At 35.6% G+C, this 14607-nt stretch overlaps 1 protein-coding gene across 5 annotated transcripts in view; it reads left to right on the plus strand.

Moving 5' to 3' along the window:
- SEMA6A (semaphorin 6A) overlaps positions 1-14607 on the plus strand; it is a 182278-nt gene that overhangs the window by 112448 nt on the left and 55223 nt on the right. For all 5 annotated transcript variants that reach the window (XM_032213594.1, XM_032213596.1, XM_032213597.1 and 2 more), the window contains exons 4-8: positions 45-105; positions 2708-2770; positions 4290-4391; positions 9388-9478; positions 12058-12177. In XM_032213594.1, the coding sequence (XP_032069485.1) occupies positions 45-105; positions 2708-2770; positions 4290-4391; positions 9388-9478; positions 12058-12177 (437 nt within the window). The remainder of the gene's footprint in view (positions 1-44; positions 106-2707; positions 2771-4289; positions 4392-9387; positions 9479-12057; positions 12178-14607) is intronic.

Here is a 14607-nt window from a genome sequence, read left to right on the forward strand (position 1 = left end):
CCATCTGAGTTTATCTTGGCATTCTTTTTCCTCTTTGTTTACAGGGACCATATTTATACTGTTGATATGGATTCATCACACACAGAAGAAATTTATTTTAGCAAAGTAAGTAGTTTCTCCTATTCACAAATCAAGGACAGTAAAAATAAGAAAGTAGAAAATTAATAAGAAAAAATACCCTGCTCGTCATGTTTTCCAGACCTGCTTTTGAAATTGCAATGATTATATAAGCAAAGTGCATACATTTGCCATTTTCATTATGTATTTTGGGTAAATAATTATATATTATATGTACTTTGGATAATAATTATAAGCAAGATTTTTACATTACAATAGAAGTACATGGTCATGTCAACATTTTTACTTATCATGCAGCTTTGGTGTCTGTATTATTATAGTAAATATAAGTTCCTCAACAAACTCCACTTAAATAGTTTAATGATCACATTTTATAAGGAATTAAATACATAGACATCTAGATAGTAAACACAATAATCTTATTATTTTTACAATTCTTCCCCAAGACTACAAATATTTAAGATTAAAGATAAAACTTAGAAAGCTGCAACAATATTTTTTTTTATGTTAGTACTAGATTAAATATCTCAAAATTAATAGGATATGTATATAGTTAAGGAAGGGCTAAAAGCAACTCACTTGTTTTAGCACTTGAGCACTTCTAGTATCCTAGATGTCACCTATTACATCATATTCAAGACAGATGATACAGCTGATACAGCTAAAGGGTAAGGTGACACCGCTGAGAGGAAAGGAGGAGCATGCAGTATCACCAAAAATATTAACTTGCAAAAATGCTTAACTACTGAATTATAGATATGGGTGGAAATACTGAACAGAATCTTAATATAACTATTAGCTTTAATGGCATTTTAGATATCATTTGTCTGTAGCATTACATCAAGCTACTCAGATTGAATATTTATAAATAGTTCAAATATTTATTTTCAATATTTCTTATTTAAGAGCAAGTATCTTAAAACTGTTGTGCTCATGAAGTATAATCAAGCAGAGCAATAAATAGGTTGGGCTGAAATTTATTTTCAGGTAGAATGGTTTACAAAATCTAAGTGATTTTTTTAAAGACAATCTAAGGAAAAATGAAAAAAAAAGTTTTCCAATGAATTCTGAATGAAAAATGCATGAGTAAAACAGTGGAAAAAATCTTCCAAAGTTCCATGGCTTGCTTGACTAGGGATGCATGTCTTTGTGAGAAGCTAAATCTGCATAAAATAGTGTATCTCCTATTTCTGTTCCCCATTTTTGTGAGAACTGGGGCCAAGAACCATGTAAAATAAATATTCAGTTTTATTCTAAATGTTTGATGGCCCTTTGCCTTGAAATGTACCATTTCTAAAATCAGAGCAGCAAATGAAATATTCAGTTTAACTGAGATTCAGATACTTCTTTGTTTTTTTTCCAGTGAAGATTGGCAAGTGTATATACATGTCTTGACTAAGATGGCAAAACACCATCAGTAGATACTTTTAAATACAATTCTTCATTGTTTTTTCTCATTCAGGATCCATTGACAAACAGTCTGTTGCAATTTTGACTAGGTACATCAATTTTTGACTCATTGTTAGCGTTTCATGAAAGTCTTTTTATAGGTAAAATCTACTGAAAGTGCATTAGACAGGTGAAATCACTGGCCTTCTAGCTGGGATCACTTATAATAATTAGCAATGGCTCTATGGTCTTTCCAACACTACCTGAGAATGTAGGGTTTTGGGTTTTTTTTACATACAAACTTGTTTTCTAGCACTCATATCAGAAGCTGTCAGACTGAGTTCCAGCTTTGAATTAAGCTAACTCTGGTCATATTTCTTTGTTCCTCCAGAATGAGCTCAAGTATGCTCTGCACAACTTTGAAACAGTGGAGAGCATTTTTAACTCAGTTTATTTCCCTAAACATTTTATTTGACTAAACACTACTTCCAAATAGCAATAGGGAATATTTGATCTACTGTATACTATATGAGTATGCTTTAATTTTTGTCCTTGGTGTTTTCTGAGCTTGGTCTTACTCTTACAGATATTCCACTACCAAACCAGGTAACATCAGTGCTAGAAAAACTAGGTAGCCTCCACAGACCTTTTAACACTAATTATGTTACCTAGTTTAGTAAAGAAATGTCTGCAAGAAAACAACCAAACTCAGAGAGTGCCATAGACGCCACACTTCAGTACTAAGCTACACATTTTCTCTTGTTCTTCTATTGGTACAAAATTATATGCCTCTATTTGTATATCTGTATATTTATGTACTGTATACAGTATGTCTGTTTGTGTAGGTGTATATGCATACAGTAGGTGCATACTGTACACATACATGCAAAAGTGCAAATATATTTATATCAACATATATATGTTTCTGTGTTTGTATGTATATTCTACTCCAAGAGATTAAAACAGAGTATGAAGAGTATGTGTTGTAATATTTGTCTGTTAACAAGCACCCTCAGAAGTATAGAAAATATTACAGAAGTATAGTATTATACATTGTATAAATAGCAGTCAATTCTAAAACTAAATGTTCTACATCCATAAGGCTTCTGTACAAGAGTAAGTCAAGCATAGAATAAGCATGGAATGTTTTCAATAATTTTATATTCAGTAGCTAGTTTTCCTTTTGAAATTAAATACAAACACTCCAGGCTCTAATTGATTTCTTTCTTGATCCTTGAAGAAATTGACATGGAAATCCAGACAGCTTGATGTAGATACATGCAGAATGAAGGGAAAACATAAGGTAGGCAAATTTCATTTCTCTGGCAGATGCCATGTTGTTCAGTTGCTTGACTGTTCTCATATACTGCTCTCTGTGTTACAGATTGCATCATGCCATAGTTTTCTTCCAACAGTTTATTGAAGGTTTTAATTTTCCAAAAAAAATGGTTTATTTGTAATGTAATGAAACATTATAACCAAAATGTCAAATATTGTGAAATGAAGGGGCGTTAAGAAGCTTACTACCACTACTAACTTTCTACTAGGAACTGACATAATTTAGAGTCTTTATAGGTAATAAAGAAATCATCTTAGGAAAATGTTTTAGCAATTTAAAGTTTGATTAACTATGAATGACTTTAGATCATATATATTTTGTGGGTTTTATTTTTTTTCCTATTCTACCCAGACAATGTTCAGTAAGACAGGATGTACAAGAAGCATCAGTCCTTTGTTGTTGTTAGTCGTGTCTGACCCATTCCGACCCATGGACAACGTTCCTCCAGCCTTCCTATCCTCTACCATTCCCTGGAGTTGACTCCATCTAGCAACCTCATTCTCTGTCATCCCATTCTTCCTTTGCCATCAATCTTTCCCAGCATTAGGCTCTTCTCCAGTGAGTCCTTCCTTCTCATTAGGTGGCCAAAGTATTTGAGTTTCATCTTCAGAATCTGGCCTTCTAAAGAGCAGTCAGGAGATTGATCTCCTCTAGGACTGACTGGTTTGATTGCCTTCCAGTCCTGGGGACTCACAGGAGTCTTGTCCAGCACCATAGTTCAAAGACCTCAATTCTTGGCGCTCAGCCTTTCTTATGTCCAATTTTCACAGCCATACATTGCAACTGGGAAAACCATAGCCATGACTATATGCACTTTTGTTGGCAGGGTGATGTCTCAAAAGTCAAAAATCATGTTTATGTGATCACAGCTGTGAATGTGAGCCAGTCGCTAGGTGCTTAAAATGTGGTCATATGACCTCAGGTCTGTGTATGTCCATCAAAAATTCTACATTAGTACTTTTTAGAGGGTCCTTTATAACTTTGAATGGTTGCTAAGCAACAGTTCATTAAACAAGGATTACCTGTTTTGCAGTGTCTTACACCTGCTGCATTAGTTGCATTTTCTGTGGCATTTTTCCTCATCTGCATCAACCTTTCTGCTTACTTTTAATGTCTGAATGTAATATGTTATTTATTATTATTGTTTTTATACCTATAAACTGCCTGAGATGCACCAGTGTATAAATTGCATAAATACATAGAGACATACTGAGGTCCTATTCTTGATTCATGATTGTCATTAAAGTACATTTTCTACAATAAACAGCAGCAGAAAAAGACAAGTATAATCCTTAAATCCCTGACAGCCATGTTCCTCTAATGCCACTCTGAGGAAATCCATTGTTGCCTTGTTTTCCAAATGGCAGGAAAAATTGCTGAAACAAACAAATTGGTATATTGTATTTAATTGTATTAAACATTTATGATGTTAATTGCTGGAACAGTAGTTCAGTTCTTTTCCTTTTTTTAATCCTTTTGGCAGGATGAATGTCATAACTTTATTAAGGTTCTTCTAAAACGAGATGATGATACATTATTTATTTGTGGGACGAATGCCTTCAGTCCTTCCTGCAGGAATTATAAGGTAAGCATTGCATTTGAAAGAAAGCATGCAATTTGAAAGGTTTTGCCATTAGTTTTTACAACAGTATGAAAGCCAGAAAGTACAAAACTGTGTTCAGAGAAATTCCTTCTTCCTCAGGAAGTTGGTTCTTCAACTAGAGAAAGTAACACAACTTGAATAGTAACACCTCTTGAATAGTCACTGTAGCATAACCACTCCCAGTCTGAGGCAGAGCTTTGAGCTGTGGCAGGGTTCATGAAGTCTCGTTTCACAGAAATGAAGTAAGGTAAAGGTTCCCCTCACATATATGTGCTAGTAGTTCCCGACTCTAGGGGGTGGTGCTCATCTCCGCTTCAAAGCCGAAGAGCTAGCACTGTCTGAAGACATCTCCCTGGTCATGTGGCCGGCATGACTAAATATTGGAGGCAAACAGAATGCTGTTACCTTCCCACCAAAGGTGGTTCCTATTTTTCTACTTGCATTTTTACATGTTTTTGAACTGCTAGGTTGGCAGAAGCTGGGACAAGTAACAGGAGCTCACTCCATTACGCAGCACTAGGGATTCAAATTGCCGAACTGCCGACCTTTCTGATCGACAAGCTCAGTGTCTGTAGAAACAGTATATTTGCATGGAACTTAATATATAAAATGCTTGATTCTGAACCGAAAAAGAAAGTTGCTGCTGAAGGAATTGAATTTTTTTTTCACAATTCGTTTGTAACCTGTATTTCATGCAGAATAACCCAGATCATATTTGGTTGTCTCATAAAACATGATACTGCAATTTGGTATACTCATGGTATCCCTTTGGTTGCTGCTAATTAAAAGGCAGAGGCTTGAAAGTAGATGCCTGGAGCGAAGAATCGGCAGTTAACCCAAGCATATGGAAGTAGGAGGCTAATTGTGGCTTTATGCCCAGCCCAGCAGTCTTGCACACAGCCCACAGAGAGGACAGTGCAACAGGAAATTGGCTCGTCCAAAAGTGAAGAAGTCAGTGCTCATCAGCCTTACTGGTCAGTTATCCAAATTCGTTCCTAATAAAGCCAGCCACTTTCCTCTTCAGGGAACGGTACTTTCTCAGACTACAAATAAAATTCTCTTCTGTTGCTGCCATTTATTATTTAGTGTCGGCTTTTCAAATTTTGAATCAATTCTTCTTTCGCTTATAACAAGTGATTCATCGAGATGGTTTCCAGGATCAGCTTCTCAGAGATCAGCCAGTTCGGCATTTGAGAAATAAGAAACAAACAAACAAACCACTGTTTAAAACACTTCAGATTCTAAAGAAAAGGCTACAGCCTGTCTCCATTGAGTAAGAAGTTTGAATATCATAATAGTGAACTCAGCTGGTGAATATGAAAAGAATTATAATCACAATGGGGTAATCATAGGACCCCATGGCTTGCAAAAAAAATGTTCTAAAAGCATCTTAGGGGGGGTAACCCTCCCAAGTTCATCTACTAAGGAATGCGCACACTGAGTTAGGCACAGTGATAAAAGACAGAATAGTTTGCTCATATGGCATAACATATTTCTTGATTCTTGTTTACTATTACTCTTAATCATTGGCTCTGCCTTTTCTAAAATCACATAAATGCTTATACAATTAATGTTAGCCTTAAATTCTTAAAAGTCCTGCCTTCCACCCCCCGGGGGGGGGGCAGTGCAGGGTATTCCTAGAAGTGATTCACCATTTTCCCTCGTGTCCTCTCAAAAATATATCTTGGGTAAATTTGGAATTAGAATCTAAGCTGATTGTCAAAGCAACTGAATACTGTAGTAATTCACATTCATCTCAATTTGGGGGGAGGGAGATCAGGCTCCATCTAGCTTATTGTGGAGCCATAAAAATTATTTCTTCTGTTTTCTTTTAGCAAATGATTGCTCTTAAGGGTATATATTGATGACACTTTCTTCTATGTGAGAGTGTGTGGGTACTTAGGGTGTTCTACTTTGTTTTTACTTTGAATAACTTAAAGAGTTACTCAACCTAGCAGTTAGAAAGCAACTGCCAACCTAGCAGTTTGAAAGCCTGTAAAAAATGCAAGTAGAAAAATAGGGACCACCTTTGGTGGGAAGGTAATGGTTTTCCGTGCACTTTCAGTGTTTAGTCATGCCAGCCACATGACTACGGAGACAGTGTTGGCTCTTCGGCTTTGAAACAGAGATGATTACCGTCCTTGAGTCGGGAACGACTAGCACATATGTGCGAGGGGAACCTTTACCTTTAACTTAAAGAAAATGGACAGGGAAGTACTTGGATCCTAACTCAAAGCATGATATATGAACATATTGAATTGGCTGTATCCCAATAATACAAAGTTTGAAATATTTTTACTATTTACCCATAGGAAACAGTGGTAATTTATTTTTTTGTCCTAAGGCTAGAAATGTATATGGGTGGTAGTGTATTCTGAATGCTACTTATATTATCTTAAAAAATGGGTCAAAAAAGTTTTTTTTTTTTAATGATGCGGTCATGTTGGACGAAACCTGGCCAATTTCATTTTTATTTCCACTTTTTGCTATGTAAAAAAAATAGATGCAGATATAGATCTAATCTTCCTTTCATTCCTCCTTTGGTCAATTTTTTTGAAGTTAGGAAAATAATAGTATTCAATGTGTAACACTGTTCTATTTTTTTCAAGTTCTGAATAGTTAACCACTGAATGTTTCAAGTTCAGAGTATTTTGCACATATAGTTCAGGAAATCATTTTAGTACTTTCTAAAATAAATTTGCCAGACAAATTTCAGGCAGCTCCCAGTGGAAAAACTGTTATTTTCTACCTACGTCTTTTAGGATGGAGATGGAAAGATAATATGAGGAATAATAACAAACTTTTCATTATTTTGGCAAATACCTATATTTCTTCTTATAAATAGAACCATGCTAAATTTTTCAGTGACTGCTGGGCTGTCAGAGAGTTTTATTCCCAATAATACATTTAGGTTTTAGAAGGCAAATGAAATATCTATGCTAATATATTAGAACATTTGATCTAAAAGCCTTGGCACTACCATCATGTTTCAAAAGCCTATGTAAATACACAGATGCCCCTGGAATGTTATGCACTATACAAAGCTCCTTCCCTTCTACCTTTCCTTTAAATATGCTTCCATTCTAAGGAAGACACAAATGATTCCATTTAGAAAGTCAAGAGAGAGAAGATGCATGACAGGAAAGAAACGATGACAAATCATCCAATGCTTGAAAGAGGTCTCTCAACCCATGGGATTGACAATTGATTGGATGAGACAAATGATGCTTAGATGCCTTATTATCCACACAATTCAAATTGCTTATCTTACTTTACTCTGTTGAAGTAAATTGAATATGCTAGGTAGATCTGAACTGCTATAAAGCAAAAGTCACCACTGAGTAATCATAACACACTTGAATCTTAAAGCCTGTAGGCTTTGCACTTTTCCCTGTGGTTTCCACCGTAAACCAGCTTTGCATTGAGCTGCTTATTTGTATAATTATTGCTGCTCAGTAGAATATTATTTTCCCAGGGGTTGCACTTAAAGCTGAGATTTTAAATACTTCACAGATTAATTATTGACAGAAGAACGATTTACACATGATACTACTTCGAACCAATTCTGTAGAAGTTTTTCTGGAAGAGAATTTTTTTTAAAAAAAAAACCTCATAAATTATATGGGGGAATAAAAAGAAGAAAGTTGGATCTTCACTGATTGAGAACCATAAAAAATACGGTTGTTCTTTTTGGTCATAAATGCTGCATGTAGTATAGGGATGAACAGGCCTCCCCTATCATTATGAGAACTTGATCATTTGTCATAATCACATTTGCTCAGCCTTACTTATAATTCAGTAACAAGATAATTTTAAAAATGTTCATAGGAGAATGTTCACCTAGCCTCTTTACTCCTTGTAGCTTTACTACTACAAACTATCTCAAGGAAGATGGTAAAGCGGTGCTGATGAGTCTTCCTAAATTCAGGACACCACAGGGTATTTCCAGACATGTATGAGGTTGAAATGAAAAATAGATAGAAATGGAGGCAGGGTGATGCCTGGCTTTGTCTCTACATGATTAATTTCAGTATATCTGATGGGATAGATTATCTGAGCCTTGTTAGTTTGTTCTGTTTCACATCTGTGTCTCTTGCATAGTTTTTAATCACTCTTAAATTTGAGGAACCACCCTCCAAAAACACATTGCTGACAGAAATCTGAATTCTGAAAGTTAAAGGGATGCTACACAGCACTATTTTTCAATCAGGCATTTATAGTACTACTGATAGTATGAAGTAGCAGTTCAGATGGGGTGCAGGTCCCCTTTCCAAATTAGAAAAGTGCACATGAGAGAAAGAAGAGCAGAGGATGGCAAAACAGCCAATATCTACTTGAATAGACTGGGGTGAAACAAACTGATGTTCTTGGTATTATGTTTACTGAAATCCAAACAGCCTTTGAAATGATTGAGCCTCGGTGGAAAAAATAAACCCCATAGCCTAGTAAAAGATACAAGTAGGTGTACCTCTAATTATTTGGATATATTTTTGGTCTTGGGCTTAGGGAAAGACTACACTCAGAGTGGCAAATGCTGCTTTAGCACCAATTATCTTGGTGTGACCTAGGGTATTTGACCAGGAAATTGAGGCTATAACTTCTAATCTATGAACATTTTCTCAATGTTTGTACAGTTTATTGCTGTAGTTTTAAAATGGTCTTACACAGCATAGGTAAAGAGCAAGTCTCCTTCATGCTGATTTAATTGTTTATAACTTCATGGATTAATCCATGTAATTTTCTTGGCCACTTTTTTTCAACTTCCCAATCTAGCCGGCAGGCTTGAAATTGCTCCCTGATCTCACATCCAAGTAATAACTAACTGTAACCCTGCTTAGCTTCTTGACATAGCCGAGGTCAGTGAGAAATAATCATTTAGGTGGCTTCTCCAATACAAAGAACTCTTCAAACAATTCCTTATGCAAGATCCCTGCCCTGTGTATTAATTCGTAAAGAAATATGCTGTTTTATTTTTCAGATGGATACTTTGGAATTTCTGGGAGATGAATTTAGTGGAATGGCTAGATGTCCTTATGATGCAAAGCACGCCAATGTCGCACTGTTTGCAGGTAACATAAAAGGATAAAAATATTCTCTTATATAATGTGGTGCTTAGAGAGTACAATTATAGCTCCTTCCTGAGATATGTTTATGGGCAGTAGTGGGTGGAATTATCCATTTATTGGGTATCACATGGCTTAAACTAATTAGCTAATAGTCAAACAAATAAACATGGGATTCTCACTTTGGAAAATAAATTCATTTTCTGTTGTATACTTACAGTGGTAAAGTAACTTTGAATTAGAGTAGGCAGAAAATTATTTCATAAGATACAATACTTTATCTCAGCTGTTAAGATAACAAGCTATTATATGTGGCTTCTATTCTTTGCTGGATAAAATAGAAAGGAGAAAAAAGGAGAAACCTGGTGAGATTAAGCTTCTTGATGTTTTGTTACCAACTGAGGCAAGGGAGGAGACTGAAATGGCAACTGTGGATTTAATCATGATGTATTATGCATGCAAAGAAATGCAATTAACTCTTAATTCTTTTTGCAATGGTTTAAAAATATGAGTATGTGTTAGTGGGGTTAATTTGGGCCATTGATTATAGAATGGTATTTTAGAATTTTGTTCTTTATAGATTTTAGATTAAATTGTTTCATTACTGAAATTCTCTTAGCATCAACCCTTACAAACCCAATGTAAAAATAGCCATAAAATATTCAGCAATACTATGGAAATTACTTTGAATAACTATTCAGACTTTTTTTTTTACAAAGCCTTGCTCTATTGTAGTGTAACAGAATGTGGGAAAGATCTTGGGAGATGGAATGAAGACTTACAGCCTAGGGAGCAGTCAGATAAAAAGAGAGAATATCCTGCAGTTGAAGTCAGGGCAAGAAGTTGAGAAGGGACCCTCCCTAATTTCTTGGCCTGTAAAGGAGATGGAGGAGAATTGTACTTTCAGTCTTCCAATATTGATGTCAGCTTTACCAGTAGATCAGACAGGACACAGATAAACGAATTCTACTTTGTTATAAAGCTCCATTAACAGAATCTTGTAAATCTAAAAGTGCAAATCTGCCACTATCTCTTTTACAGTCTGAGAACTTAGAAACAGTCTCTTCTGGGTTTCTTTCTTCATCCATTAAAGCAGATGTGGACTACATCCTCTCTTATTTGACTGTTACTTAAGCAGAATGTCTTCCCTCTGTTTCTCAAGGTCTTTCCCACATACCAATGCAGATAGCCAATGCTGCTACACTTGATTATAAAAATATATCAAGCAACAAAAAAAAGTTTAAAGTGGGAACTTGAATCTATTTCCATTGTACTCCCAATCTTTATACAGTTGATTTACATACTGCTCAAATAGCCTTCTTCAATCTGGCACAGACTTATTGGACCACCTATTGCAGCAATGATCATCCTGGTTGATTACCAAATTAGAAAAGCTAGCATTGCTGTCTATATAATAGAGTGGGGGACAGGAAGATGACATTCTGTGGGGCAGATAGAAATGTGCTCCAGAACAGAAGTTTAAGTATTAGATCTTTTAGAGCACAGTAAAGCAAATCATTCATCTTCTGCTTATAAGTATTAGGTTCAGATCCTGAAAATTAGTTTTGGTGTTAAGAATTCCTCAGTGAAATAGGTGAATTAGCAAAAAGAATATCTTGATTTTTGGGGTGGGGGACCTCCCTCCCTTCCTACTTTCCTGCTCCCACCCTTCTAATATTTCTTAAGGATTTGAAGACATGGCTCTGCCAGTTAATTTAGAACCCCAACGGGGGTGTGTATAACCCTGGTGGTGATTAACAGATTAAGAGAAGCCCCCACTGCCCCTACCATATGCATTCTGTTGTCTTCCTCCTCATCTTTTTAACTGTAATTTTTACTGTTATTATAAATATTTATTTTTTATGGTTTTATTGGCTTTTAATGTTGTGAGCTGTCCATAGTTACCTCGAGGCAAGATGCGCAGCAAACAATACTAATAAAATAAATAAAATAATTTTAGGCAGAGCTGGATAAATAACCAGAGAACTGTAGGTGATAGAGAAGCAGCAAACATCTCTGGCATATGTATATGCTGAGATCCTACAGGCTTCATAACTCATCAATGGAGCATTCCTTCTTCTTAATTAAATAATAATAATTGAGATAAGAACATAGTTACACAGAGATTAACTGTATTATGTTCATTTTCTTTTCAAACGCATAGTTTTTTCCTGATGAAATTATTAACATTAGTTGCTTTTTGCATATTTAAATTAAGATGTAGGTGTGAAGCGGAAGGATACAAGAGTGTTAGGCCTTTTAAAATGATCTAGTTGCACTACTAGGAACATACTGTATCTTGATATATTCTACTGTTATGATTAGATCAGACATGTGATACGTGCAGTCTGCAAGTGGGATATAGTCCAAGGAGGATCCAGGGAGATTCGTCTTCAGCTCTGCCTCCTTTTTGAGTGCTGAGAGTAGGAAAGGCTTTTTATCCAAACGGATCATTACCCTAACCCAACCGTTTTCATGTCTTAAGACCCCTTGGATGGGCTGTTTCCATGATTACCTAGCAGATACAACTATGCTGTTCTTTTCTTCTTTTTCTGTATCCCTGATTTCCAATTCTACCCCAAAAGAGGGAAAGCTGTATTCTGCCACTGTGACAGACTTCCTTGCAATAGATGCTGTCATTTACCGGAGCCTTGGAGACAGCCCGACGCTGCGGACAGTGAAACATGATTCAAAATGGTTGAAAGGTAAATAAAGACCTACAGGAAGAAGGGGCACATTTTGGATTACACTGTTGGATTCTCTGTAGACCTTATGATCTTATTTTACTTACTTTTGCTTTGCTTCTTCAAAATCTCAACCTTTAGTGATTGTTCAAAGAATAGGTCTTTAAAGCACAAAGAAACCATACTTTATTTCAGCAATGCATTCTGTCAAGTAGAGGTACTGAAATTGCCTTTTTTTACAGTACACTTGTTCCACTGATTATTTTTTTTTAGTTGCTAGGTATTCATACAAAATCACAAGAGCCACCAAAATAGATAGCATCCAATTAATATTTAAAGGCTAGATATTTCATCAAAGATTGAGAACAAGGAAGGGGTAAAAAGTTATTTTAGGACAGTGATTGACACCATCAGCTCTTCCCTCTGATGGGACACTAGGCAATCTAGGCTTTGTGAAGTGTGGAAGATTTGTTCTGCAGTGTTGAGACACACCAAAAAAAAGTAGAATATCAGAGCCTCCATTTTATTGTCAAGAAATAATGAATGAGTGCCACTAAATTAGGCAATTTGTATGTCCTTAATAGCCTCATTGTTTAAAAAAACTTGCAATTCATTCTTTTCCAATGGCATTATGAATGAATGCCATGCAGCATTATGTTGTGAGAAAGAGGGGATTATGTTTATAGACAAAAAATGCAAAAGAGATAGGGGGGGAAAGAGAGAGATACTGGTGGGGACCATAAACAGTTGCAAAAAACAAGATTGCAGTTGTTTTTGTAGTTGTGCTCCATTGAGTCACAGCTGACTCCTGGTGATTCTATGGTTAAACATTCACCAAGCCATTCTGTCTCTCACCATATTACAATCTCTCACAGTTTGTAAATGATGACTTTTCCAGTTCTTTTTTGAAATTATTGCATTTTTATAGACATTTTTTAATTACTTCAGCTTGTAACTATGTTGTTAATTCTCTTTGATAAAAATAATCCTGTGTCTGCAAATAAATAGAATTGAAGTTCCATTTTTGGAGTAAATTATGCACATTAAATAGTTGTATCTCTGATTTATGGGCCTGCATAATTTTTTTGCCCTCTGAGTTAAGGATTATTTTTCTTACAATTGGGTAAAGGGTAAAATATATATAATTGAAGGACAGGTCAGTGGGGACAAGAATATGCAAGACAAATATTTGATCACCAGATATACATTATGAATGTGGCTTTCCAGCTTATTTTAGTGTGATTTAGGATATTAAACATTGTTCACATAGTTCTAATCTCTTTAAATATATAAAAATTGAAGATATGTATAGCCGTGTGAGTCCTTTTTTAAAATTCCCATCAAAATCCCAGTTTCTATCTCTGAGTCTCCATACACTACTAGACCTCAAAACTTTTCATATTATATTTTAATCATATTAAGCTAATAATTTGTCATACTTTAGAGTCTTTTGTAGTCTTCATTCTAGGCCATGCACTTACCCTGAAAGTTAGACAATAATAAGTGTCTTCTCTTTCCTCCAATACAGAGATTCACTTGCTTTACCCCCACACCACGTCCAGAAAAGACTATTGAACTAAATGCTTGCCTATGAGTATGGCACTAGTTGTTCATCTCATCGGTAGAATTCCTTGTAGTTATTTCTATTAACTTGAAAGAGGCTGTGCATGTTGGTCTCAGATCATACAAGCATTTCATCACCATGTACATCTGCACACACACATCCATGTAGATAGTAATTGTATCTAAATGAATGGTCAAATGGGATATTTAATAGCCTAGCCTTCATTTGATCATCCATCCACTGCCAAAATTAGAACTATATTTCAATATAATATCCATTGCTTCATTACAGACAGCATAATTCTTAAGTGTACCTAAGCAATTGTAGCATTTTGAAGTTTTTGAATCTGTATGCAACTAAAACCTTTGTATCTGTTTGATTGTTTGCAACTTTCAATTGGGTGAAACAGTGCACCATTGGGCAGCAATTTTAGAAACAATGTTCCAGAAATGGGGTAATTTACAGAATGCGTCCAAAATTTGAGATCTATGGCTCCCATGGCATTGAAATTTGGCAAAGTTGTCTCTGTTTCAGTGCTGCTCTGCCACTTCACTGCTGCTGTCACCCGACATGTCATTGTCATTTTCAATGCTCCCTGTTAGCTTCCTACAAGGAAAGTCAGTGGAGAAGTTGGCAGGAAGTCAGAAGTCAATCCCACTTTCTCTGTTGGGCATGTGTGGGTGGGTGTCCATCCATCCTATGGTCACTCTGTTTCTCTCTGTAGATAAGAACTATATCTAAAATGATGACCAACAGATAGTCATGGATGAAGCTAATTTAGTTTCATATATATGATCTTTTCAATAGCTTTCAGAGCTCTGACTGACCAGCCTCTTGATTTATAATCACACTGTATGGTAAATTAAATATGTCCTATAAAAAACAGA

Source organism: Thamnophis elegans, chromosome 3 (assembly GCF_009769535.1).
Source record: "Thamnophis elegans isolate rThaEle1 chromosome 3, rThaEle1.pri, whole genome shotgun sequence".
NCBI classification, from domain to species: domain Eukaryota; kingdom Metazoa; phylum Chordata; class Lepidosauria; order Squamata; family Colubridae; genus Thamnophis; species Thamnophis elegans.